At 35.8% G+C, this 26,774-nt stretch overlaps 2 protein-coding genes and 1 pseudogene across 6 annotated transcripts; 1 reads left to right on the forward strand and 2 right to left on the reverse strand.

The window, feature by feature from the left end:
* The first annotated feature begins 245 nt into the window (after nt 1-245).
* Nucleotides 246-1,818, forward strand: LOC125867784 (receptor-like protein kinase HERK 1; annotated as a pseudogene).
* LOC125867760 (putative late blight resistance protein homolog R1B-16) lies at nt 1,724-18,880 on the reverse strand. Of its 4 annotated transcripts, none has more exons than XM_049548329.1 (5): nt 18,771-18,880; nt 5,225-9,633; nt 3,954-5,122; nt 3,351-3,464; nt 1,724-2,317 (listed from the first exon to the last, which is right to left on the reverse strand). In XM_049548329.1, the coding sequence occupies exons 2-3, from the start codon at nt 9,589-9,591 to the stop codon at nt 3,958-3,960; spliced, it is 5,532 nt and encodes a 1,843-aa protein (XP_049404286.1). In that variant the 5' UTR covers nt 9,592-9,633; nt 18,771-18,880; the 3' UTR covers nt 1,724-2,317; nt 3,351-3,464; nt 3,954-3,957. The 4 variants fall into 4 exon arrangements, with proteins under 4 accessions (XP_049404286.1, XP_049404287.1, XP_049404289.1 ...); XM_049548330.1 differs by having other exon boundaries at nt 3,959-5,122; nt 18,771-18,815; XM_049548332.1 differs by having other exon boundaries at nt 3,351-3,511; nt 3,959-5,122; nt 18,771-18,815.
* Nucleotides 18,881-23,011: 4,131 nt separating this feature from the next.
* On the reverse strand, nt 23,012-26,701 carry LOC125867782 (receptor-like protein kinase HERK 1). Of its 2 annotated transcripts, XM_049548364.1 has the most exons (3): nt 26,626-26,642; nt 26,441-26,550; nt 23,012-24,241 (listed from the first exon to the last, which is right to left on the reverse strand). In XM_049548364.1, exon 3 carries the CDS (start codon nt 24,187-24,189, stop codon nt 23,188-23,190), a length of 1,002 nt encoding a protein of 333 aa, XP_049404321.1. In that variant the 5' UTR covers nt 24,190-24,241; nt 26,441-26,550; nt 26,626-26,642; the 3' UTR covers nt 23,012-23,187. The 2 variants fall into 2 exon arrangements, with proteins under 2 accessions (XP_049404321.1, XP_049404320.1); XM_049548363.1 differs by having other exon boundaries at nt 26,441-26,701.
* Nucleotides 26,702-26,774: the final 73 nt, after the last annotated feature.

Below are 26,774 nucleotides of genomic sequence, written 5' to 3' on the forward strand. Positions count from 1 at the left end.
GCCCAAATACATGAGTGAAGGGGTTTTTGTCTTTTTGGTGCATAGTAGTAAGACTTTTCAGTCTCTCATCTTCTCCAAATCTCTACTGTTCTGTTAAAATCAGAGCTTCTTCAAGCTTCTGTTTTGTTTACATATATATTTGTGATTTTCATCAATTATATATACTTGCAATTGTTCTACATTCCTCAATAGGGTTGACTTTGTTCTTTTCTTATCTATGTTTTCAACTTTGAAACAGCGAACAGTCGGGAGAAGTTCAATTAATGGTTGCACTCCACCATGGGAACAAAGTATTCCAAAGCAACAAATTCCATAAATGATACTTTAAATTTGAGTAATCGTATTCCTTTTAAAAGTTTTCAAGTTCCTTTAGTAGATTTGGAGGAAGCAACTAATAACTTTGATGACAAGTTTCTAATTGGAGTGGGTATCTTTGGGAAGGTTTACAGGGGTGTTTCGCGTGATGGTACAAAGGTGGCCCTGAAAAGGCGTAATCGTGAGTCGCCACAAGGCATTGAAGAGTTCCAAGCAGAAATTGAGATTCTCTCATTCTGCAACCATCCGCATCTGATTTCATTGATAGGATACTGTGATGAAAGAAATGAGATGATTCTAATTTATGAGTACATGGAGAATGGGAACCTCAGTAGCCATTTGTATGGACCAGATCTACGTCTTCCCACTATGAGCTGGGAGCAGAGGCTGGAGATATGTATGCATCGGGGCAGCCAGAGGTTTTCACTACCTTCACACCTGCGCAGTTATACATCGTGATGTCAAGTCTACAAACATATTGCTTGATGAAAATTTTGTTTCAAAAATTACTGATTTTGGAATATCCAAGACAATGCCTGAGCTTGATCAAACCAATCTTAGCACAACGGTGGTGAAAGGAAGTATAGGCTACATTCACCCTGAATATTTTATAAGGAGACAACTGACAGAAAAATCTGATGTTTATTCTTTCGGTGTTGTTTTATTCGAAGTTCTTTGTGCTAGGCCTGCCATAGGTCGTTCACATATGATTAGTTTAGCTGAATGGGCAGTAGAGTCGCAGAAGATGGGACAGTTGGAACAAATTTTAGATCCCAATCTTGCGGACAGAATAAAACCAGAGTCCCTCAGGATGTTTGGAGAAACAGCGGTGAAATGCTTAGCTTCGTCTAGTGAAAATAGGCCATCAATGGGTGATGTACTGTGGAAACTGGAGTATGCACTTCGTCTCCAAGAGCCAATCATTCAGGATGATCCTGAATGATTCTTTGTTAGTGGATCATGTAAAGATTTATTTTTTGTTTTTTGTAACAGCCTTCAGAGTTTTATTTAGAGAGTTAGTGTTTCACATGTTGTATATGGTTTCTATTAAGTTTGTTGTTTGGTCTTTCTTTTTCACTAATATTTGGCAATAGGGATGGCAGGGCCAGGTCTGGTAATATGGTTGATTTGTTTTGGCACTTCTTTGAAAGAACACTCAAAACTGAATGACAAGCAGCAATTGGATTTCAGAGAACTTTCGCCTTCAGGTGCATCCATTCAGTAAAGGTCTGGCGTAATATTCAAGCCAAAAGCCTAGACAACAGCAAGTGTTAGATGACTACATTCATGGCGGAGCAGATACTTTCAAGAATCTTCATGAACCAAAATGGAAAAGCTTACTGAAATGAGTAATGGATAAACCGAAACCAAAAATCACAGATGAAAATTATACAGAAATGATTCAGGATTTGTAAAGATAGACACATCCATTCTTTGAAATATCACTCCCTATATTTACAAGCACTTCACCATTACAATTTACAACTAACAAACATGTGCTTCCAGAGTAATGCCAAAAAAAAAAAATGGAACGTAAGGCAAGATGATACTTGAGATGCATAGATTCGCTCTTGCAGATTCATGTGATGTCTCAGTTTGAGGCCACGGAAACATCATCTGGGGTAGAAAGAACCGTGAGAAATGCTCGCAAGTGGCTATTGAAGTCGAATCACCTTCTCTACGGGGATAAGATGGGGTATCCTAAGTTTCATGAAGCTCCATTTTTTTTCTGATTTTCTCATCCATAAGGGGAGGATTAATTGGTGCATTTTAATCTTCTTCTTTCTTTACTAGCATCTGAACTGCCTTGGACATGGATGGTTTTAGTCCCAGAACCTCTTGTGTGCACAAAAGTCTTACATGTACCACTCTTAGAACCTCCTTTTTTACATTGCTTGAGTGATAGTTGTTGAAAATGTTGCCATACTTGTTTCATCCACGGCAATAGTTAAATTAGTGAAGCAAAAACTTCTGGGCCAAGTATTCTGGCGCCATATATCCTCTGTGAAGGAAAAAGAAATGAAAAATTAACTATCGACTAAGATAACTAATTAGCCTACTGGCGGTTAGTATTTAGTGAACAAAAGTTTTGAGCTACAATCTAAATCGTGAAAGTAAGGAACCACTAACAAAGTCCCTGGCTTGGAGGAACTCATATACAAGGTCATTTTACTGTACATCATATAAGACTTCATGCACCAACAGAACAATATAAAAGGATAAATGAATGAACATAAGAGTGCAAATACAAAGAGTTGTACAAGAACATGTGATATAACAGCACCAACATTATACACATTCATCTTATGAATGCCAAGTGTAATTTCATCTACCAGATGAAAAAATAGAAACCATGAATCCAGATCAATCTACAGTATCCATGGAAGGAGCTAGAGAGAGAAATGTAATCGACTCCAGGGAAAGAAAAACATATTTCATTCAACTCAGCAATGTACAACTATAAGGTTATATTTATACTGTTAAGTCCCACATTGGTTGATGGAATGGGATGTGGGTTTTTATATGGTGTTAACCAAATCCTCCCTTTATGAGCTATAACTTTTGAGGTTAAGTTATGCATTTATCTTCATATATACATATCTACCAGCTCATCCAGCTAACTACAATTAGTTCCAATTTACCAGCTCATTAATAACTAATCAAACAGTCTCAGTTAACCAAGATGTGACAGTCAGCTTGTATTGGCATGCCACCGATAAGAACGTGCTTTTCTGATTGCTTGTTCCACTTCAAGAGGGGAACTTTCACTTATTTTACCACATTGTGATGTGGCCAGAAATTGAAAATAGTGCACGGATTGTTTTCTCAATCCTGTTTTACCTATACTACAAAACTTACATCCTCTATCATTGTATCAAACAGTTGTACCATATGGATTCAGGCATATTTACATGATAATGTTTTATATAAAAAGATTTTATTTTTCTCTCCAGTTTATTTAAAATGCTTTCAGCGGTGTTCCCATTCAAGATTAAGAAATAACATCTAAAAGAAGAAAAAGAGATAACCTTTACCTGCTCCTGATTCTTCTTCTTTTCAAGAATTCAACATAATAACTCCACTTGTTCTAGAAATAAACAAAATGCCTCTTGCTGAAATAGAATCTTAAACTTTAGCTGCCGCTACTTCTGAAACAGAAAAGGTGCTGCTGTTTTAAACTAGACACTTGAGAATTCTGCAAAAGCATAAAATTCTACATAACTCTTTCATAAAACCACAGTAATTCTAAATACACTTCTGGTGACAAAGAGTTTAGCTGACAAATATAGAAGCCTGTGAATTCATCAGTTTTATAGCAAAAAATTCAAAAACATTTCACTGAAACATAATTGTGACGTCAGTTTTCATTTGAACATAATAAATTTGGCTAGGGATAACAATATTATCATTTCACAACTATGATAAGACAGTTGAATCGAACTGTGAATTAAAAATTACAGGAACCATTGATCTAATCTAGACCTCAAGTAAGCCCAAGAAAAGTTAAGATTATATCAGAAATATGAGTTCAATTTCTTTTAATGGTATCAAGTAATACTAGCAAAATAAACATGTTCTGGTGTAAAAGAAAATGAAAAAATGTTAAATGTACTCAGATGAACACAGCAAGAGCAAACCTTACTAAGAGTCAAGGGGCTGTTCTTTAGACCAATCTGGAGGCTGTATAGTAACTGTGAATGAATCATTTGCTATAACTTCATGTTGTGTAGTTAGAATTTCTTGGGCTGAATTGGCAACATCCCAGTTGCACCAGTTTACCTCAATTCTATTTAGACATACAGCATCTTCAAAATGAGAAGGAATTTTCTCAAGATGCTTACATTTCGTTAAAACCAAATGTTCAAGCTTAGGAAAAGCATCATCAGAGACAGACCATTGTGCAACTTTGAGGTTGTCCAGTTTTAAGTATTTGAGTTCAAGGAACTCTGAATCTTTCACTTCCCAGTGATCCCCTTCAAAGGCTCTGAGCAATAACTTAAGAATCACCAAGTTGGGCAGTTCTGCAATGATCGAAATTTGGGTCCAAGGTAGACGAAACTTTGATAAAGTCAATTCCCTTAGTTGCGAGGGGAAATTGAACTTGTGAGGAAGTTTGGCTGGATAGCTGTTCGAAACCAGCTTGAGGGACTCAAGGTGACTTAGAAAATCTAATCTGGGAAAACGAACACACCTGCCCTTCAATTTCCTTGAATAACCAAATGTCCCTGAAAATATGCAACTCAACTTTCTCAATTTTGGCATCTTCCTCAAAATCATCTCTGCGTCTTTACCATAAAAGAGACGTGGAGTAGAAAAGGTTTCCAAATTAGCTAATTGTGAGTTAGCAGTTAATTCATCCATGTTCTCATGCAAACCAAAAGAAACCCGATCATTTACATGTATATGCCTCAATTTCACCATCTTCAGAAGTGAACACGGTAATATCATCTCTCCTCCCAATCCTCTTACAACAAAAGTCTCAAGATTTTCAAGCTTAGCTATAGATGAAGGGATTGAATTTGCATCAGTTTGCGCCGCAAAGTACTTCATCTGAATTAGATATTGTATTTCAGTGGGAAAAGTACCACCAACATTGAATGATTCCAAATCCAACACTTTAACAAGTTTGAAGCTCTCAAAAATGAAGGAGATATCACGCGGCCATAACAAGTTATCTGGATCAATTGCATTGAATAGTAAAGAGCGGACATTAGAGCGAGATGGACGCCACAGATCAATTTCATCTTGGTAAGAATGAACGAACAATCGGTATTCCTCCAATCGTTCTGGAAATACACCTTCTCCACTGAATTGGATAAAAGAGAACATATGAAAATGAGAGTTGGCATAAACATAATACAGTTATTGTTTTTTTTTGGTGAAGTAAAATTAATACAGTTCTTTTTACCTATTGATTTGGAGAAGGAAATCCTCTTGTTTGGCCTTTTCCATGCAGAATTTATGCAGCAAATCATGAATGCGGCACGTTTTCACCTTGGCATTAGGTCTCTTCTCCATGACCATCACTAGATTCCTACGAATAAGATCATCCAAGAAACCTTGTGCAGTATCTTCTTGTCCGTTTTCGTTGTTTGCTTGTACAAACCCTTCAGCTACCCACAACTTGGTCATTTTTGAGACATGAATATCCTTTCCCTGCAAAAATCCTCCAAAATAGAGAAAACAAGGCTTAAGATAGTGTGGTAAATTCTTGTAACTGAATCCAATTATAGATATGCTCTCTTCCAAGCTGCCAATCCTCTGGGAACTTAGACTTTGTTCTACTTCTTTCCAAGAATCTAGTGTCTTCTTTTTCTGTTTCAGAACACCAGCTACTAACACAACTGAGAGAGGCAACCCTCTACAACTTTTTGATATTTCAAATCCCACATCATTAAGTTTAGGTGGACAGCTCTCTCCTTGAAAGACTTCTCTCTGTAATAATGTCCAACTCTCATCATCTCTGAATAAACGAAGATGATGGGGATCACTTTCACATTTGACATATTCGGCAACATCATTCAAGCGGGTTGTTAGAATAATTCTACTCCTTTTTGAAACATCACTGAAGCACATACGTAGATTGTCCCACACTTTATAGTCCCACACATCATCAATGAAAATCAAGAATCTCTTGGTCAACAAAAATCGGCGTAGCTCATCAGCTATTTCACCATCTTCTTTTTCATTGCGATCAGAAGGCTCAAGCACATCATTCAAAATGGTGAGCAACAACTCTCTCCATGAATATAATTGAGTCACAACACATTGAGCATGGACATCGAAGCGAGAGTTGACTTCTGGATCATTGTAAATCTTCTTTGCTAGTGTAGTCTTGCCCAATCCTGGCATGCCAACGATTGAGATGACATCTAGCTCAGGTGATCCTCCAAGTAGTTTCTCCTTTAATTCATCCATTGTATCCTGAAAACCCTCCATTTCTTCGTTTGCTCTTTGAGTATTAGCTGAAAAAGATGGTTCTACATTAGTGGTGGTTTTTGCAACTTCATGCACAGTCACTTCAATTTTCCTTCTTTCACATGTCTCCCCAACAACTTTATTTACAAGCTTAAGATTCTCATTAACTTCAGAAATCCAAAGAATTTTGTACCAGAGTGGATGAGAATAGGCCAAGCATGAGTCAATGACATACTCAGCCTTGTATGCCATTACAGAAACACTTGTTATAAGACCATAAGCATCATCATGCTCATCATAGCTTTCTGAGAAATGATCAATGAATGATTTTAGGCACAATAAGCCCTCCTTGACTGATTCAATCTGATGTTTTAAGTCGATTATCAAATCAAGCTTAGAACGTAAAAGCTCCTCCAATTTGCCCAAAAAGCAATTGAGATATCCTAATCCATTTGTCTTAGGGAAGCTATAACTTGAAGAATCTGGTACTTTCAGACAAATCATCTTTACCTCTGCCTCAACAAACTTAAGCAATTGCTTGACATCAGAGAGATATAGTGTGTAATACCAAGCAGGAATATGGTTCTTGACAGAGAAGAAACAAATGTAGTTTTTATCTTGAACACGTTCAGCAAGATCTGTAAGTTCTAGATGCATATTCCGGTACTGCACAACATCTACAAGTAAAGAGCCAATGTGCAATAGTTTGTCTTTAACTACTGAGATTTGGTTAAGCATATAAGAGATTGAACCAGCATCATAGTCCAGCACCTTGTCCTGTTGGGTTAACAAAATGTTGATAAAGCTTTCTCCATCTGTCTTACTCGTCTCACAAGGTGTTGTTGCATCCAAAACTTGATCACATAATTTTCTGGCCTCCTTTATCTCAACAGACTCAATCTCTCGGGGAAAATCAGCTGATGGAAGTCCCATTTTCTCAGTACTGCTTGCATCCTCTAAACTTCCATCAGAAGAAACAGCATCATCGTTCGGCACCTTGGCCTGGTTGTTTAATAAGAAATTAATAAGGCCTTCTCCATCTGTCAGGGTGCAAGGTGATACATCCAGAACTTGAAAGCATACATTTCTGAACTCTACCTTGACAGACTCAATCTCTTGCAGAAAATCAGATAACAAAGGCCTCATTTTCTCAGTGCTGCTTCCGTTCATGAAATTTTCATAACAAGAACCACTGAATATTGCTAACCTTTTTGCAGTCACTTCAGCATGCATTAACAGATCATCCAATTTGTTAAGCTTTTTCCTAAGAAGATCCATGAGAATAGATCTAAGGAGAATAAGCTCTTCATGAGCACTCTCAATCAGATCTAGAACTTGAGCTCCCAAAGTGGATTTGTGCTTCAGTAGATCCATCAAGCTTCCCTCAGACTTGACAAGCCAGAAAGCCACAGTCAAAAACTGAAGTACCTGATTGATCTCCCTACGTCTGTTGTTATTCATATTATCCTCATAATGTAAACACACAGCAGATTCCACCTCAACTGCAATAGCTTCGTTTCCCGTTGACAGATCATTTTGCTTCCTGCATTCAGTGTGAGGAACTGGAGGTTCAACATAATATGTGACCAGGAGCAACAACCCATCGTAAAACTTTTTGACCTCGTCTGCAACAGCAAATGTCAAATTAGTTTCATCCTTCCGTAGAAGATTGACAAGAATATATTCATGAAACCTCATCAAGATCTCATCCATATTGGGAATATGTGAGGATGATGTATAGGGGGGTTTGTCATCCATATTGGGACTACGTGGGGATGATGCATAGTGGGAGTCCACATCTGTAATAGTGGGACCATATGAGAATGATGTATTGGGGGATTCCGCATCCCTATTGGGACGATGTGAGGATGATGGATAGGAGGCTTTTAGCACGCTGAAATAGGAATCAATGGCCTCAAAGTTCATGGGAAGAAAGTTCAGCAGATCTATCATAGGATGGTCTGGTGTTGATGATGCAGAAATGCTGGGACACATCTGTCTAATAGCCGCCTTAATAAACTTGAACGTAAGAAGCAATTGAAAATGCAAGCAATTAATTTCCTTGGCCAAGTCATTTTGCTTCAAGTCATGACAAAGAGAATCACAGACTGACCATGCTTGACTTACTGCAGACTGAATATAGGTCAAAATAACAGTTATCGTAGTCTGCTCTTTACACTGGTTGAACGCATCCATGAAATAACTTCTAAAGAACATCAGCTCTTCCCAAACATAGTCAATCAGATCTTTCATAGGAACTATTATGGTGCCTTGAATGTTTTGTAACCGAATCAGATCAACTTCTACTTTAACATAATTAAACTTCAGTTGCAAATGAAAAAGCTCATGGTCTATTTCAGTAGTCTTAGCCATATCCTCATCATAGGAGTAGATGGCATTTGCAGACCCAATAGCCAGATCTTCCATATTCAATCGAAGAGAAATCAGTTGTCGATGTGAAACAGGATAAGATTCTATGTCCCTGAGAAATCGACAAAGGTAAGAAAGTCCTCGTTGGAGCCACCGCATTCGATTATCACATCTTAGTCTCAGATCATCTTGGAGAGTACTAACAAAATCAAGCATATATTTGGCATTCATTGTAGTCTTTGATCTTGATGAATTTAACCCTATCAAGGCATTGAGATAAACCTGCCTCAATTTTGGGCTAAAAGGACGACTTATCCTTTCCAGCAATTTAGAGAACTCGTCATCCATATTGCAGCTCGACCGCAATACACATAGTTGTGCTGCAGTGTAAGCTACATCCTCAACATGGATGAAGAGATCCTTTGTACTCTCATGCTCAATGCCCCGCTTTGAAATTAGTGTAAAGAAGACTTGTAGATGTCGTAGCTTCTTGTCAAGCATAGACACAGGAGGCCCTACACCGATAAAGAACAATGCACGATGAACAGAACCAAGCAAGGATTCGATAAACCCCACCATATCACTAGTGAATTGGCTAGATGATCTTGATGGCTTTGAAGCTTTGATTCGCTTAGCAATATTCTCGGGTTCAATTATTTTCAGCAGCTCTGGAATCATTTGCCTAGTTGATCTTGACTCCTTTGAAGATTTGAATTTCTCAGCAATGTTCTCCAATTTAACGGTAAACTGAGAACGAGGAGGATGAGAACACATCAGAGAAAATCCATCATGAGCTTCTACAAATAGGGGCCTAAGATGTCCAGATATTCCATTAGCAGGGTGACGCTCCTCCAGATTTGTGAGAAATACAGCTACATGTGTTAGGTGCTTTGTAGCATCCTCCAATTGATTAATGGTCCTTCTATCTAAATGCTGGCCCTTCACAAGGTTTATGGTACCTATTGCATTGCGACACTCCTTGGCCATCTCCCTTCCACCTTATCAGTTTCCTTTGATTGTTAATAAATCCTGCAAGTAATAAATCAGTATCGTCAGAATGTCGTAGCTTGTAGCAGTGTTAAAGTTGAATACGGATTTATGGCCCATGGGATCTATCAAATGAATTGGCCCAAGAAGATGATAAAAGAACTGAAAAAAATGTTTGCTCTACCAATAAAGTTGTAATGTCACAACAAAGTCACCATAAGTATTGCTCACAATCCAGTTCAACCTTATAGAACAAAGCATGTTGAAGTGGATAAGCACTTCATAAAAGCGAAGATTGAAAAAGGAAGTGTGTATGTCTTTCGTCCCAACAAATCAGCAAATTGTGGATATTTTCATAAAAGGCTTGTTTAAAACAAAATGTGAAATTCTTGTAAGCAAGTTAGGCATGACAAATATTTACATGTCAACTTGAAGGGGAGTGTTGATTTACAAATATCTGGCTATGATCAGATCTGATTTTATAGGATATAAATAGATCTGATAAAATTAGCTGTAATATGCTATCAAATAGTTTAGGAAATTAGATCTTCCCTTGATGCTCAAATCTCCTAGAATTAAGGAAATCTGATTGCTAGTTTGTTTGTTTCTCTTTACTATAAATTTGTACATCTACAGATGAATAAGAATGTACAATTTTGGAACCAAAACTTACAGATTCATTTATCAAGGTTCATCACAGGAGAGACTACAAGGAAGTAAGAAGTTTGGAGGCACTATCTTGGGATACATTAGGATTTACTGTTTAATATATTCTAAGTTCAAGATTGTATTGTATGAATGGTTGACACTTTGATTGAGCTTTCTAAAGCTATGATGGTTAAGTCCCTCGACCTTAAGACTTCTTGCAGCAACTATGTGATGACTCGTGTTTATTCTTAAGAAATTTGCCATTTGAGATGCTATGTGAAGTGATTGTTGGAGCTCTTAGAGATGTTTGGGGTTTGATTTGTATTTGACCCCAAGGATGTGATTCTTTGTTTGATATATGGAAGATAACCAGCTAGATGATGGACTAGTTTGGTAGCTCAAGATTGACATTTCAATGACTTTATTATTTCTTGTGAGAGTTTGCAAAATGAATTATATCCAACAACTTGAGTTGAAGGGTGTTTTGGTGCAAAAAGGTAATAGGGATAATATGAGCATACAAGCATTGTCTTTTGAATTTATAGGTTCCTTTATTTTATCAGATACTCTTCGTCTTCTAATCCAATTGCATACGAACTCTCTTGGGAGATTGATCTTTTATTGAATGTTGTGATGACTAGCTTGTCATAAAGTTGCTTAGATTTGGAAGTTCGATGAGAATTATAGTCTTAGTGAATATTATCTTCCTCCTAACCAAGTACTTATTGTGGTTGTTGCGAATTTCAGTAATTGTTGTTTATCATGATACTTGGCTATACCATAAAAGGTACAATTTGTTGTAGGTTATAGAAGCATTTGGCATAAATGGAATCATGAACTTTTCACTACTATTTCTTCTTATGCATGATTGTGTGTGTGTCTTTGTGCTTGAGCGAATGTATCAAAGTCTAGAAATTGGGGGTGGCTTAGTTTCACTTGATGATATAATCAATGGTGGATTATGCATCTTTACTTTGGAAACATTGGGTATCTTAGTTCACTCAATGAATTGTTGAATTATGAGAACCATTTCAAGCTGATGGGTAANTGGTGGAATATGCATCTTTACTTTGGAAACATTGGTTATCTTAGTTCACTCAATGAATTGTTGAATTATGAGAACCATTTCAAGCTGATGGGTAATTGTGTCTTTACTCAATTAAGATATTTTGTAAAGTTGTTAGAAAGTTTGTTAGGCATAGTTAGTTCACAGAGTTAGTTAGTCCTCTAACTATATAATGTACTCTACAGTTCAGTTTGTGAATAAGATTGATTTTCCTCTCTTCTCTCTCAAGCCTACTCTTGCATGATTCTCAAGCTTATGAGTTCTTCCATGGCTGCTAACATGGTATCAGAGCTTCCATTATCGATCTGAAGCAGTTTCTGTCTCAACTCAAAGCAGCAAGCTCGTGGGAAGTTATTTCATCTAAGCCAGATCTGAATTGCAAAACATGGCAATCGAGGAAGAGCTAATCAACACAAATGGAGTGAATGCTCAGCAGACAATTCACGCCATTCCTACACTAGATCACAATCACCCACTGTTTCTGCAGTCAACTGACACTGCAGGTAGTTCTCTCATCTCGCTTCAGTTAACTGGATCTGACAACTATGCTTTATGGAGTCTGTCTATGAGAATTGGTCTACTAGGTAAAAGCAAGTTGGGGTTTGTAGATGGTAGATTTCCTAAGTCTCAATTTCCAGCAATGTATCATGATCAGTGGGAGAAAGTGAATGTTGTAGTCTTGTCCTGGATCATGAATTCAGTTAGACCTGGGCTTCTAAGTAGTGTAGTCTATGCATCAAATGCTAGCAAAGTATGGGAGGATCTAAAGGAGAGATTCAACAAAGTGAATAGATCTAGAGTCCTGTTTCTGCATAGAGAGATTCATACTCTCACTCAAGGAACATTGACAAATTGCTAATTACTTCTCTAAATTGAGGGATCTGTGGGATGAGTTTGATGCCATCATGCCTTGCCCAGGATGTCCTTGTCCAGAATCTCAAAGCTATTTGCAACATTTCGAATACCAGAGGTTACTCCAGTTCTTAATGGGACCGAATGAGTCATATTCTTAATCCAGGAGTCAAATTATGATGATGAGCCCAACTCCAAGTGTTAACAAGGCCTACTCAATGTTAATTGATCAGGAGAGCCAGAGAGCATTAGTCAATTTTACTCGGGGGATGCACATTGGTGATACACATGATGGAACTGCTCTGTTAAGTCACACTAGACCTAGTCACAATGATGTTACTGCATTGTTTGGCAACAATAGGGTTACTAATCATATGAGTGGTAGTGGAGGTTCACATCATGGTGCTAGTAGTAGCAGCAACTATAGAGGAAAAAAACCCAGGTCTTATGTGAAGTTTGTGGTTTCAAAGGACACACAAAGGATACATGTTACAGGATTGTTGGATATCCTGCAGATTGGAAAGGGAGAAAGAAGGGAGTACCAGCACACTATCAGTCCAGCCATGCAGGTAATATTCCCTTTGCCAATCATACTAGTGTTCTGACTGCAGGCACAGGGACAAGCAGTCAACACAGGTACTGGCCTCAACAGATTGGTCATCAACTACCTCTGCAGCAATTTCCCACTGAAGGCTACTCACCAAGTCTCCAAATGCAGTCTCACAACTCCAGAGTTCTTCCTCAGATGCAGCAGTTTGACCTTCAGCAAAGTAGAGGAGATTCTCAACTCATGCATCATGTCAGGCCTTACTTCACTCCTGAGCAGTACCAACAGATTGTTCAAATGCTGAATAAGAGTCCTGCTGATGGCTCATCCACCAGTACTACTGCAGCAGGTAACATGATATCCCTAATGTCCAATTACATGAGTCAAAATGGGATAATTGATACATATGACATCAGACATAACCACATTGAAAAACTGTCAGGCTGTTTCAACCTCTACCAGTAGTCAAGTGCAATTACCAACTGGAAAACCACTGTGTTTAAGGATCAGGATATTACAAATGTGTTGTTCATACCTGAATTTAAATACAATCTTCTATCAGTATCCCAACTCACAAAAGAATTACAGTGCTCAGCAGCATTTTTTCCTTATTTTTGTATATTTCAGGACCTCTCCACTGGACAGGTGAAGGGGATTGGTAGAGAACACCAAGGTCTATATGTGCTACATGGAGGATCAAGTCTACCAACTTGTTCCACTTCCTTTTATCCAGCCAGTCACATAGTCAATTCAGTTTCTACTAATAATGCTCATCTTTGGCATCTTAGATTGGGTCATGCTCCCTTAGAAGTGCTAACCAAGCTTGGTGGCCTTCCTCACCTCACTCAGTCTACTCAGTCCTCTCACTGCTCTGTGTGCCCAATAGCCAAACAAGCAAAATTACCTTTTCCTGTTAGTACTAGTAGGTCTCAATTTGCTTTCCAATTACTTCATTGTGATGTATGGGGTCCCTATAGAGTTCCCACGAATTATGATAAGAGATACTTTGTTACCTTAGTCGATGACTACTCTAGATTTACTTGGTTGTACTTGTTGCATTCTAAATCTGATACTGTTGTAGTCCTGAAAGACTTTATTAATACAGTTCAGAAATTTTTTTCTTCTACTATTAAGACTCTTCGAACTGATAATGGCTTTGAGTTTCTAAGTACTTGTTTTCAAGATATTTTAAAGGCCTTTGGCATCCAACATCAAACCACATGTGTCTACACTCCCCAGCAAAATGGAGTGGTTGAAAGGAGGCATAGAACCATGCTTGGTATGGCCAGATCCCTCAGATTCCAATCAGAAATGCCGTTGAAGTTTTGGGGAGAATGTGTTATGTCTGCAGTCTATCTCCTGAACAGGCTTCCCTCTAGAGTTATTGGCTATAAGACACCTTATGAATTGCTATATCTGCAACCTCCTACTGTGACTCATCTCAGGGTATTTGGCTGTCTGTGCTATGCCACAAGTCCTAAGGAAACGGACAAGTTTGCATCTAGAGCCATACCAGCTGTTATCATGAGTTATTCACACTCACAGAAGGGCTACAAATTATATGCACTCACCAACAAGTCTTTCTTTGTGAGCAGACATGCTGTGTTCAAGGAAGACCTCTTCCCTTTCAAACATATGAAGGGTTCTATATCTCCTATCTTTCCAGTACTTGACTTGCTGTCTCCTGACTCCCATTTGAGCTGTGACAGTGCTCCTGGAGGGACTTCTATTCCTTGTCATGATAATCAGGCTGTGGCTGATCAAAAACAACCTGCTGCTCCATCTCCAGTTGTGATTCCTGAACCTAGGAGGTCGGCTAGACATCACAAGCCTCCAGGATGGTTGCAAGACCTTGTGTCTAGTTCTAAAGCCTCTTCCTGCCTCTATCCCATTCACTCATATGTCAATTATTCAACTGTGAACCCAGCTCATGTACAAGTCCTGGCTTCTATTGATACTCATCATGAACCTCAGTCATTCAAGGAGGCTTCTCTTGATCATAGGTGGGTGGATGCTATGAGATTAGAAATTGCTGCACTTGAGGATAATCATACTTGGAGTATAGTGGATCTACCTCCTAATAAGTCCCCTATTGGTTGTAAATGGATCTACAAAGTCAAATACCAAGCTAATGGTGAGGTGGAGAGATTCAAGGCCAGATTAGTGGCAAAGGGGTTCAGCCAAAAAGAGGGCATAGACTACTCGGAAACTTTTTCTCCAGTGGCTAAAATGGTGTCTGTGAGGACTGTGATTGCTCTGGCTGCTTCCAAACAGTGGTTTATCTACCAGATGGATGTTCATAATGCCTTCCTCAATGGTGATCTTGTGGAAGAGGTGTACATGAAACTTCCTGATGGGTTTGCTAGACGGGGGCTCTCCTAAAGTCTGCAAACTCCACAAGTCACTCTATGGTCTTAAACAGGCTCCTAGACAGTGGAACAAAAAACTGACTGAGGCTCTAGAAGATTTGGGGTTCATACAAAGTCATTTTGACTACTCATTATTCACTAAAAAGGAAGGGGAACACATTACAGTAGTTCTAGTGTATGTTGATGATCTGTTGGTCACAGGAAGTTGTCCAACACTGATAAATCATACAAGAGCTGAGTTGCAAACCAAGTTCAAGATGAAAAATCTTGGTATAGAATTTGCCAGATCAAAGTGTGGGATAGTAATGTCACAAAGAAAGTATGCTCTAGAGCTAGTTGCAGAATCTGGTCTGAGTTGCTCTAAACCAGGAGGAACACCTTTAGAGTTGAATCTGAAGCTCACCTCTGAAGAATATGACAAATGTATAAAGAGGGAAAACAATGACACTGTGCTCAAGGATCCTGGTCCATATCAGAGGTTAGTAGGCAGGTTATTATATCTAACCATGACTAGACCTGACTTGGCCTTTGCAGTNGATGAAAAATCTTGGTGAACTAAAGTTCTTTCTAGGCATAGAATTTGCTAGATCAAAGTGTGGGATAGTAATGTCCCAAAGAAAGTATGCTCTAGAGCTAGTTGCAGAATCTGGTCTGAGTTGCTCTAAACCAGGAGGAACACCTTTAGAGTTGAATCTGAAGCTCACCTCTGAAGAATATGACAAATGTATAAAGAGGGAAAACAATGACACTGTGCTCAAGGATCCTGGTCCATATCAGAGGTTAGTAGGCAGGTTATTATATCTAACCATGACTAGACCTGACTTGGCCTTTGCAGGTCAGGTTCCAAGTCAGTATATGCATAGTCCAAAGGTCTCACATATGGAAGCAGCTCTGAGAATTGTAAGGTACATAAAAGGGGCGCCTGGTCTAGGATTGTATATGCCAGCAGAATCCACAAACAATTTGACTTGCTACTGTGACTCAGATTGGGGAGCATGTCTGCAGACCAGAAGATCAGTGACAGGTTACCTTGTGAAGCTTGGAGGAGCATTGGTTTCATGGAAATCAAAAAAACAAGACACACTATCTAGAAGTTCAGCTGCAGCTGAATTCAAAAGCATGGCATCTGCAACTGCTGAGATTATTTGGTTAACTGGTTTACTAAAGGAGCTGGGAGTTGAAGTACAAGTTCCTGTTCAACTAATGTGTGACAGTAAAGCAGCCATTCAAATAGCTGTGAATCCTATTTTCCATGAAAGGACCAAGCACATAGACATAGATTGTCACTCTGTGAGGGAAAGAGTACTGCAGGGCTTGATCAGAACTAATCATGTATCTACCAATGATCAACTAGCTGATATACTAACTAAAGGCCTAGGAAGAGCTCAACATGAGTACTTACGTAGTTTACTTGGTGTAAAAGACTTGTTTGGCCCATCAGCTTGAGGAGGGATGTTGAATTATGAGAACCATTTCAAGCTGATGGGTAATTGTGTCTTTACTCAATTAAGATAGTTTGTAAAGTTGTTAGAAAGTTTGTTAGGCATAGCTAGTTCACAGAGTTAGTCCTCTAACTATATAATGTACTCCACAGTTCAGTTTGTGAATAAGATTGATTTTCCTCTCTTCTCTCTCAATCCTCCTCTTGCATGATTCTCAAGCTTATGAGTTCTTCCATGGCTACTAACATGAATATTGTTTTCTTTATAGCCAAGTATATGTCATTTGTTTTGAGAATTTGTTCTTTATAGTTTACCACGACACTTGGGTATATCATTACTCATAAGAGTGTTAAATTTGAGTGCAAGATTGAGAACTTTGTTTTTTTAGCTTTCATATACAATGGTTTTTTAGTGATGAACTTCATATTTATTCTTACTCATTTCTTTGTTATACAAGGTCTAAATTCGACAATACATTTATTTTGAATATAGATCAAGGAGACACCTTTGACAATGAGGCTACCAAGTTGACATGAAGCGTATAGACTATAGAGTGCTTCAAGAGAGCATAGAAGCCTAGAGTCAAGTTTTGAAAAGCTGGAGGAAGAACACAGGAAACTATACCAAAAGTTTTTGTAACAATTGAAAAATAGTCTCTCACAGTACTCAAAAGCACTTTTTTTTTCTAAAAAGTTGGCCAAGTAACTCGACTCTTTAAAATAAACACTTTTGACTTGATAAAAATTTAGTCAAACAATTCAATTCTCTCTAAAATAAGAAGTTTTGAGTTTTTAAACGTTTGGTCAAACATGCTACACCCTCTTTCCCAATTTATAAGACTTGGAGTCTGTTTGGCATTACTGCTAAAAACAACTTATTTTTAGAAGAACTTTTTTAAAATGACTTTTTAGAAAAGTGCTTTCGGAAAAAAACAATTTGTGTTTGGCTAATTCATTTGAAAAGTGTTTTTCATAAGCAAATTGCAATTGACTAATCTTTTTTAAAAAGTGTTTTTAAGAGTCAAACTACAAAAAAGGATAACTATTAATCTACTTCTAATATTAAAATTATTTTATATAGAGAAACTATTTTAAATCTCTATGATAATAAATTAAATAAATTTTTATTTTTTAAAATACAAAATTTACATGTTTAAATTTTCAATCAATATTATACCTTTTTTGGGAGACTAAAATCTTTAATTGTTATTTTTTTTCTTTTTTCTAATCTTGTAAAAATATTATTGGTACCTTTTTTTTCTAATTCTACAAAATAGTACGCAAAGTAATGTATAATATATAAAATAAAATATATAAACGTAAAATAAATTATAAGATTTATTATATAAAAATAAAAAATAAAATTCTTAAATGAAATTTGACCAAATTTATGAAATATGCTAATATTAATACGAAATATATTGGTAAATATGTATATATCAATAGAATATTTTAGTGTTGAGAAAAATAATTTTTTGTTTCTACTTCTGTTCTTTTAAAAGTCAAAATTTTTTAGCTTTTTCCCAATAACAGAAAAACTGTTTCTGCTTCCATTTAAAAACACTTTTACTGATTTGCCAAACACTTAAATTTTCAACAAAAATGTTTTTTTTCTCAAATGCTTCTGGCCTTCCAACAACAATGCCAAACAGACTCTCAGTTTTATTTTTAGTCATTCTAAAAAGGGAAAAATAACACATTTCTATATGTAATGACACTTTAACTTTAAAAAATGTATATTTTATTTATAGTCACACAAACATACTCCCTACGTCCAACAATAGTTGTTCATTATACTATTTTAGGATGTCCAACGATACTTGTCCACTTTATGAAATCAATGAATAATTTTACACTTAGTTCCTAATTTACTCTTATCATTAATTATAGTCATTTCCCTATTATATTTTTTAAGACATTATATTTATTATATTCAAAGGTTGATATAATAAAATTATTCTTCTATTTATAGTTTCTTAAGAAGAGTGCAAAATCACTAGTAGACAAGTATTGTTGGACAGAGGGAGTACTTATTTTAGACCAACAAATTTCAATAGACATTTTTCTTTCTTAAACTTCATGTCAAGTCAAATTAAATCACATAAATTGGGACATAGACCAAATCCAAAAACTGACCATCAAACTTATACAAGCACAGAGATCTAAAAGAAAAAAACAGATTCAGATCTCTATTAGATGCAATTAGTTTACAGATAAGAATATTGAGTAACTGAGAAACGAAAATAAATAACTTACTACTTTTCGTTTAGTGTTTGGTGGTTGAAATCTAACAGCAAACACCTTTCTTCAATGATTTTTAAGTTCTCAAACACCCAAGCAGCAGCTAGCTAGCGTCCTGCAACTAACAAAGTAAAGAAAGTAAATACTTGAAATTTCTTCTTTCATTTTATGAAAATCAGAGAGAAATTACTACCCCATAAGATCTAAGAGCTCAGAGTTCATACTGGTCTTCTCCCTAAGATAATTGATGAATGATTGAGTTCATTTTCCAACAGTTATAATATTAAAAAGGTAGACTGACTGATTGATTGACTTTCATCAGCTGAGGGATCGTTGGAAATTTACAAATTAAACTTATATTTTATTTGATTGAAAATTTATATTTGTAATAAAATATAGGGAAAAGGGTGAAAAATGTCATTAAACTATGTGAAAGGAAATAAAATGTCATTTGTTTATAGTTTGACTCAAAAATGTCCTTACCGTCAATATTCAGTTCAAAATTGTCCTTCATTTGTAGTTTGGTCCAAAAATTCTCTTATTATTGTTTAATGGGTTAAAAATGCTCATTTTCCAAATAGATATATTATTATTTTCTTTTTAATACATTCGTTTTCTAATAATGTTTTTTAAAAAAAATTAGCAAATGTTTATCTTACTTCAATTTAGAAAAAAATAAAAAATGAAAATATTTCTTATTTTATTTTCACTATTTTTTATTATTATATAAATATAAATCAATGATGAATATACTATGATCTTATATATATGACATATATTAGTTGTCAAAAGGATATATGAAGGTATTCTATTTTAATTGATAAAGTGAGATTAAGAAGAAAAAAATACTTCCTACATTTTTATTTGTTAAAGTGATTCTAAAAGAAAACAAGAATAGTGTTCTTTAATAATATTTAAATTAGGAAGAAGATGTGTTTAAAAAGAAAAAAAATATAATATATTTACTTGGAATAGGGCATTTTTGACCCATTTTATAACTAAAGGTCATTTCTGGATCAAAGTATTGACTTCAAGGGCATTTTTGAGTCAAAGTATTGACGGTAAGTACATTTTTGAGCCAAACTATAAACGAAAGGCATTTTTGTTCCTTTCACATAATTTAAGGGCATTTTTGACCCTTTTCCCTAAAATATATCATAATATTTGGTTTGCTGTATTAAAAATAACATATATTGCATAAAAAAAATTATTTACAAAATATCATTCACAGTTAAAGTGGAAAAGATGTACTAACAAAGATTTTGAGGGGCAATGGATGCATTAAAACCTCTTGCATTACTAATACATAGAAATTCATGGTATTAGTAATACACAATAGAAATAGCATAAAAAAGTATATCAAACAAGATATTACTAACACACAAAGTTAATACATACATTATTTTTGCTAATACAGTACTCTACTACTAAACGAGCACTTTACCAAACCGAAAATCCTCACTATATTAATAAGAGCACTGGAACACTATTATAACTTTAAGATTCTAATTGCAATAATCAAACTACCGAATTACAATGGAAATATTGAAATAACAAGTAACTAAGGATAGAGATAAGAATGGAGATGAGAAGATTAGACTCTAGAATTGGGGACGAGAACACATAAACGCCTTTGCACATAATTCATTTGATGCCCTCTGATAGTGATGCCCTAATCTATTTAACTACAACAAACGTACCCTTAGTATGGATCCCAAATTATCCTTTGTGAAGGCCTGTCTCGATTGCTTTTACTCGGCTCAATGTCTATTTGTGTGATATCCTTGTTGGTATCCCTATTGAGCTGGGCCTGATTCATAACAAACACTTACTCTCTAACATAAAAAGTATATCAAACAAGCCCTCATAAACATGTTCTTCTTTAAAACTTAAAAATTCTATTACAACTTTAAAATTCTAATTGCAATAATCAAACTACCGAATTACAATGGAAATATTGAAATAACAAGTAAGTAAGGATAGAAATAAGAATGGAGATGAGAACTCATACTCTAGAATTGGGGATGAGAACACAGAAATGCCTTTGCACATAATTCATTCGATGCCCTCTGATAGTGATGCCCTAATCTATTCAACTACAACAAACGTACCCTTAGTATGGATCCCAAATTATCCTTTGTGAAGGCCTGGCTCGATTGCTTTTACTCGGCCCAATATCTATTTGTGTGATATCCTTGTTGGTATCCCTATTGGGCTGGGCCTGATTCATAACAAACACTTACTCTCTAGCATATCAAAAGTATATCAAACAAGTCCTCATAAACATGTTCTTCTTCTCATCAATTTTCTCCATTGTAACGTGATGCGGCCCGCATCGCACGGGCACTTTTTCATCAACTCCGCCAACTCCACCAGCATCGCCCCCCATCACTTCGTGCAATGCTGGCGCAATGTGGCCCATGTCACACACGGACAAGGCGGAAAATAACTCAAAAGACATAATTAACGGCTAAATGTATGTATTTTATGCCAAACATCACTCATCTTTCTTAATTTCTGCAGAGTTCTTAAGTTTCTAGTTTGGAACAGCAGATCAACTTTTTTATTTTCAGTAGCAACAACAACTATAGTAAAAGATTCTACTTGAGCAAGAGATGTTTTGTGTATTTCTAGAACAAGTGGAGTTATTATGTTTTCTTGCAAAGAAGAAGAATCAGTAGCATGCAAATTAAAGATGATATATTATTTTTCTCTTGTTTTCTACACTGCAAAAACATTAAAAATAAATTTAGAAAGGAAAATATAAAACATTTTCATGTAAATACATCTGAATCCATATGGTACAACTGTTTCAGATAATGAATCACGAGGTAAGACATGTAAATTATTATAGTACTAGACTAGTTAATATAGACTTCAATTACATATTACACAGTTAACTCTAACTATGCTCATTGTTGGTTGGAAAGATAAAGACACGATCTATTCCTTTATAGATTAGGAACGAATCTTACAAGTTGAAACACACAAGACAAACTCTTGATCAACAACTAAAGATACACTTGATAACTCTACGAGGTCTCTTGCAGTTAATTCTTCAGAGCTTGTGTTCTTCTTGAGAGAGACAAAATATACTTTGTGCTTGATACATGAGTGTGTAAACTAGGTCGTTTCATGTCAATAAAGGTATATTATCCTCTGAACGAAACAGCTTAGTGTCTCCCATTGGCTGAGAGCTTTGTCCTCTTTTCCCATGCTCACCAACCATAACAATGTTGGCAGCTTTACCGCTGTTCCCCATTTGTCCCAGGAACATGCACGACTCATGGGACCAGGTCTCATTGTTTTTCAGGATCATCAAAACAACAGAGTTACAGTACAGGATTACCGGCCGAATCACAATCAGAAAAGCACATACTTTTTGATTCGGATCATGGGTTCTATCGTTTCATCATCTTTGTAGATGGAACTACACTTCACAGTCGTATGATGAATGTGTATAGTATAATGTTGATGGAACTTTAATATTGAAATGTAAGAAATTGCTGGACAGTAAAATTTGCTGTGACTTAGAAAAGAATAAAATGCATTTCTGACTTCACCAAGAATATTCACATTTCATCCTGAAATTGCTTTCTGCTCACAATTAGGTTTCTCTTATTAAGATATAATTTTCTTTTTGATTGGAAATTGCCAGACTTCTTTAACAAAAACCCGAAACAACAAGACAGGATACCTCCATCATGATATAAAACCCATACAAAAGCTTTGAAGAACTCAGTAAAAGAAGCACCACAAGTTACTACATAAAAACCAAATGTCATCAATTGTGAACTACAACAACAACGTACTCAGTATAGTCCCACAAGTGGGGTGTGGGGAGGGTAGCGTGTACACAGCCTTATCCCTACCTTGTGAAGGTAGAGAGGTTGTTTCCAATGGACCCTCAGCATAAGTAACACATATATAAAAACAATATGAAAAGGAAATACAGTAATGAAAAAGCTATGCTGAAAATAATGGATATAATAAGATAACCTAAGCTAAAGGTAATAAAAACAGCAGGTAATAGTGAACTAAGAAGCTGATGAAAACTATACCTGAACGACTTCCACAAGTCTTCAAAATTCCAGCAGCTGCCCTCTCTGTATAGTGGCCTCTAGCAACAATTCGATCAATATAGGTATCCCAGAGGCTCAAAACTTTTCCATGTTTTGAAAAGCCTTCAACTAACATGATAGTATACACTGGAATGATTTTCTAACAACTTACTGAAAACAATATTACATAACATATGAAATAACCGGACACCCCTAATAAAATAGAGCAATGCATGTTTTCAAATTAGCTTTCTTTTCTATATAGAAATCAGAACTTGGTAACTAAATTGTTACAAAAACAAAAAAAAAATCTTCATATGATTCATGAACCTAAGTGGAATTTGATGTTTTGAGCAGCAGAAGAACCGCCATCATTGATTTGTCCCAATAAGAATGGTACTGTTTTCTTCAGGATCATCTTGAATGACAGGCTCTTGGAGATGAAGTGCATACTCCAGATTCCACAGCACATCACTCATAGATGGCCTATCAACACCAGAATCAGCTAAGCATTTCACCGCTGTTTCTCCAAACTTCCTGAGGGATTCTGGTCTTATTTTGGCTGCAAGATTAGGGTCTACGATTTGTTCCAACTGTCCCTTCTTCTGTGAATCAATTGCCCATGCAGCCAAACTAACCATCTCCTTCGAAATATAATGACCTATGGCAGGCCTAGCACAAAGAACTTCGAATAAAACAACACCAAAAGAATAAACATCAGATTTTTCTGTCAGCTTTCCCCGTATAAGATATTCAGGGTCAAGGTAGCCTAAAGTTCCTTTCACGACTGTGCTAACATGGGTTTGATCAAGCTCAGTCCTTATCTTGGATAGTCCAAAATCAGTAATTTTTGCCACAAAATTCTCATCAAGCAATATGTTTGTAGACTTGACATCACGATGTATTACTGCGTTGTTATGAAGGTAATGAAGACCTCTGGCTGCCCCAATGCATATTTCTAGTCTCTGCTCCCAACTCATAGTGGGTAGATATGACCCATACAAATGTCTACTGAGGTTCCCATTCTCCATGTACTCAAAAATTAGAATCGTCACATTATTTTCATCACAATATCCAATCAGTGAAACCAGATAGGGATGGCGGAAGTGAGAGAGCATCTCAATTTCTGTTTGGAACTCTTCAATACCTTGCGAGGACTGAAGCTTACACCTTTTCAAGGCCACGTTTGTGCCATCACACAGAACACCCCTGTAAACCGTCCCAAAGCCACCCAATCCAATTAACGAGTTCTTATTAAAGTTGTTTGTTGCTTCCTGCAAAGCTGCAAAAGAAATTCGACTACTTTCAACAGGAATGCGATAACTCGTAGTATCACTTATGTAAGTTCTTTCCTTGGAATACTTGCTTCTCATGGTGGACTGCAACCATTAATAGATAAAGGAATCTAGTCTTTGACTGGGCAAGCTGTGGCAAAGTTGAAAACATATACACAAGTAAAACTAAATAAACACTAATTGAGGAATCCAGAACATATACAATCTAGAACGATTGCAACTAGGTATAATAGAGGAAGCATGTACATGGAAACACAAAACAGAATCTTGAGGAAGCTATAATTTTACCACAACACTGGAGATTTGGATGAGAAGACGAGAGACTGAAAAGTCTTTCCGTGCAGCGTCTTTAGATAGTCATTGTCTATGTTGCTTGGACTCTTAAAAAATGTCAACAGATGCGTTTCGGATTCTCTAAAAGTAGTATATTTTTGGAGAATCCGACACGGGTGTGGCATCGAAAGTGAAGAGTCCGTACAACTTAAGTTATTGTGCGTCTCCTTTTATACAAATGAAACTATGAAACTGACTTCATATTTATAGATAAAAAGAAGCTATTGGCTAAAAGGAGAAGTCCATGATGCGTCATCTACGACACATCATGACACCTCTTCCTGCTTGTAAGTTTTCTGCATGGGCTACCTGCAAGTTACGTGCTTGAACTACTTGTAATGCTGGCTTGATCGCAAGCTTATCCACGAACCTATGTTTCTATATGGATATTTACATCATGTGTAGAGTGAGACGATTGTATCCTTTCCATTTTCTCTTCATTTGTCCTATTTTTTACTTTAACTGGGACAATTGCATAAATTAAATTAATGAGTAAGATTTAATGGTTCAAAATTATTTACCCTCTCAATTTTGCTTAAAAGATCGAGAGAAGGCACAAGTATCCCCTAAATTACAATGACACACCTTATTCAATTTTTTCGTTGTTCACTTGCCTTCAAAGAGAGTACACATTCTCTATGTCACATCAGCATTTAGGGTGTATTTATTCTATTTTAAAAATAATTTAGGGATTCTTATGCATTATCCCTTAAAAATCAAATTCCTCCCTTAACTAACAATAACACACATTTTTATATTTATCTTAAAAATATTTATTTTATCCTTGATATTTCTTTCATCGATGTAATATCTTTTATATTATGTATAATATTTATTTTTCTTAATCTAAGTACTTATAGATTTTTATGTCATTTACATTATAAGTAGAATAACCATTGTTATCAATTTGTCACCAAATCTAATGTTATTATTTATGATTATTATTTTAATATTACATGCATGTGCCCAATATTTTATATATGGTAGTTACAATAGCCCGTGACATGCAAGTGCCCAATATATTAATTTTATAGCAATTGGTTATATTTTTTAGGAAAAATACTCAAATATACCATCGAACTTTGAGAAAAAACTTATTTATGTCATCAGTTAAAAGTTTGGCTCATCTATGTCATTGTCATTTGAGAAAAGGTTCATCTATGCCATTATTCTTTCAACTCCAATTTTGCAGAACCATTTTTTACTTCAACAAGACCCCAAACAACTTTTAACATTTATCAATTAGGATTTTGGATCAAATGTACTTTTTTGCTTTTTCTCTCTCAAGAACACATGAAGAACAAAAACTCTCAAATTTTCAACTTCTTTCAATTCTTCATTAAATCACCTCAAATTTCGGTCACGTCATTAATTATATATATAGAGAGAGAGGTAAAATTTTAAAATTATTTGTGGAGTTAAAAAAAATCCACCCATATTAAAAAAAATCCAAAAAAATGGAAATCGGTTCCAAAAATTTCAAAAATCTGTTTTAATTCGTGTTTTAGTTGTTGTTTTTGACACTACATATGTTCTCTAGTGTGTTTTGATTCTATGTTCAAAATTTCAAGTAATTTGGAGTTGTGGAGAAAATTCTACCATTAAAGGATGTTGAAGTTTTGAAACTTTGAAGAAATTTAAAATGGATCTTGTTGAGTTAGGTTTAATTTGAGCTAAAAAGATACTGAGTTTTTTAATCATTTTAAAAAAGAATAACAAATTTCTATATTCAATAACAATTTAAATGGTTTAATCCGACAAACATACTTAATTTAGACCAACAAATTTCAAAAAACGTTTTTTGCTTAAACTTGTTGTCAAATTACATCACATAAATTGGTACAGAGACTTACACCGAATCCAAAAACTGACCATCAAAATTTATACAAAGCACAGAGATTTAAAAGAAAAAAAACAGATTCAGATCTGTATAAGATGCAATTAGTTTATAGATAAGAATATTGAGTAAATGAGAAACGAAAAATAAACAACTTACTACTTCTTGTTTAGTGTTTGGACTTTGGTGGTTGAAATCTAACAGCAAACACTTTTCTTCAATGATTTTCAAGTCCTCTAACACCCAAGCAGCTAGCTAGCGTACTGCAACTAACAAAGTAAATGAAGGTATTTCTTGCAATTTCTTCTTTCATTTTATGAAAATCAAAGAGAAAAAATACTAACACGTGAGATCTAAGAGCTCGGAGTTCATAAACAAGGAAGAGATGACGAAAGTTGATCACTCTGGTCTTGTCCCTAAAGATAATTGATGATTGATTGACTTTCATCAGATGAGGGGTCGGTAGGAATTTACAAGTTAAATAAATTATTAA

This window comes from Solanum stenotomum, chromosome 6 (genome assembly GCF_019186545.1).
Source record: "Solanum stenotomum isolate F172 chromosome 6, ASM1918654v1, whole genome shotgun sequence".
In the NCBI taxonomy this organism is placed as follows: Eukaryota; Viridiplantae; Streptophyta; class Magnoliopsida; order Solanales; family Solanaceae; genus Solanum; species Solanum stenotomum.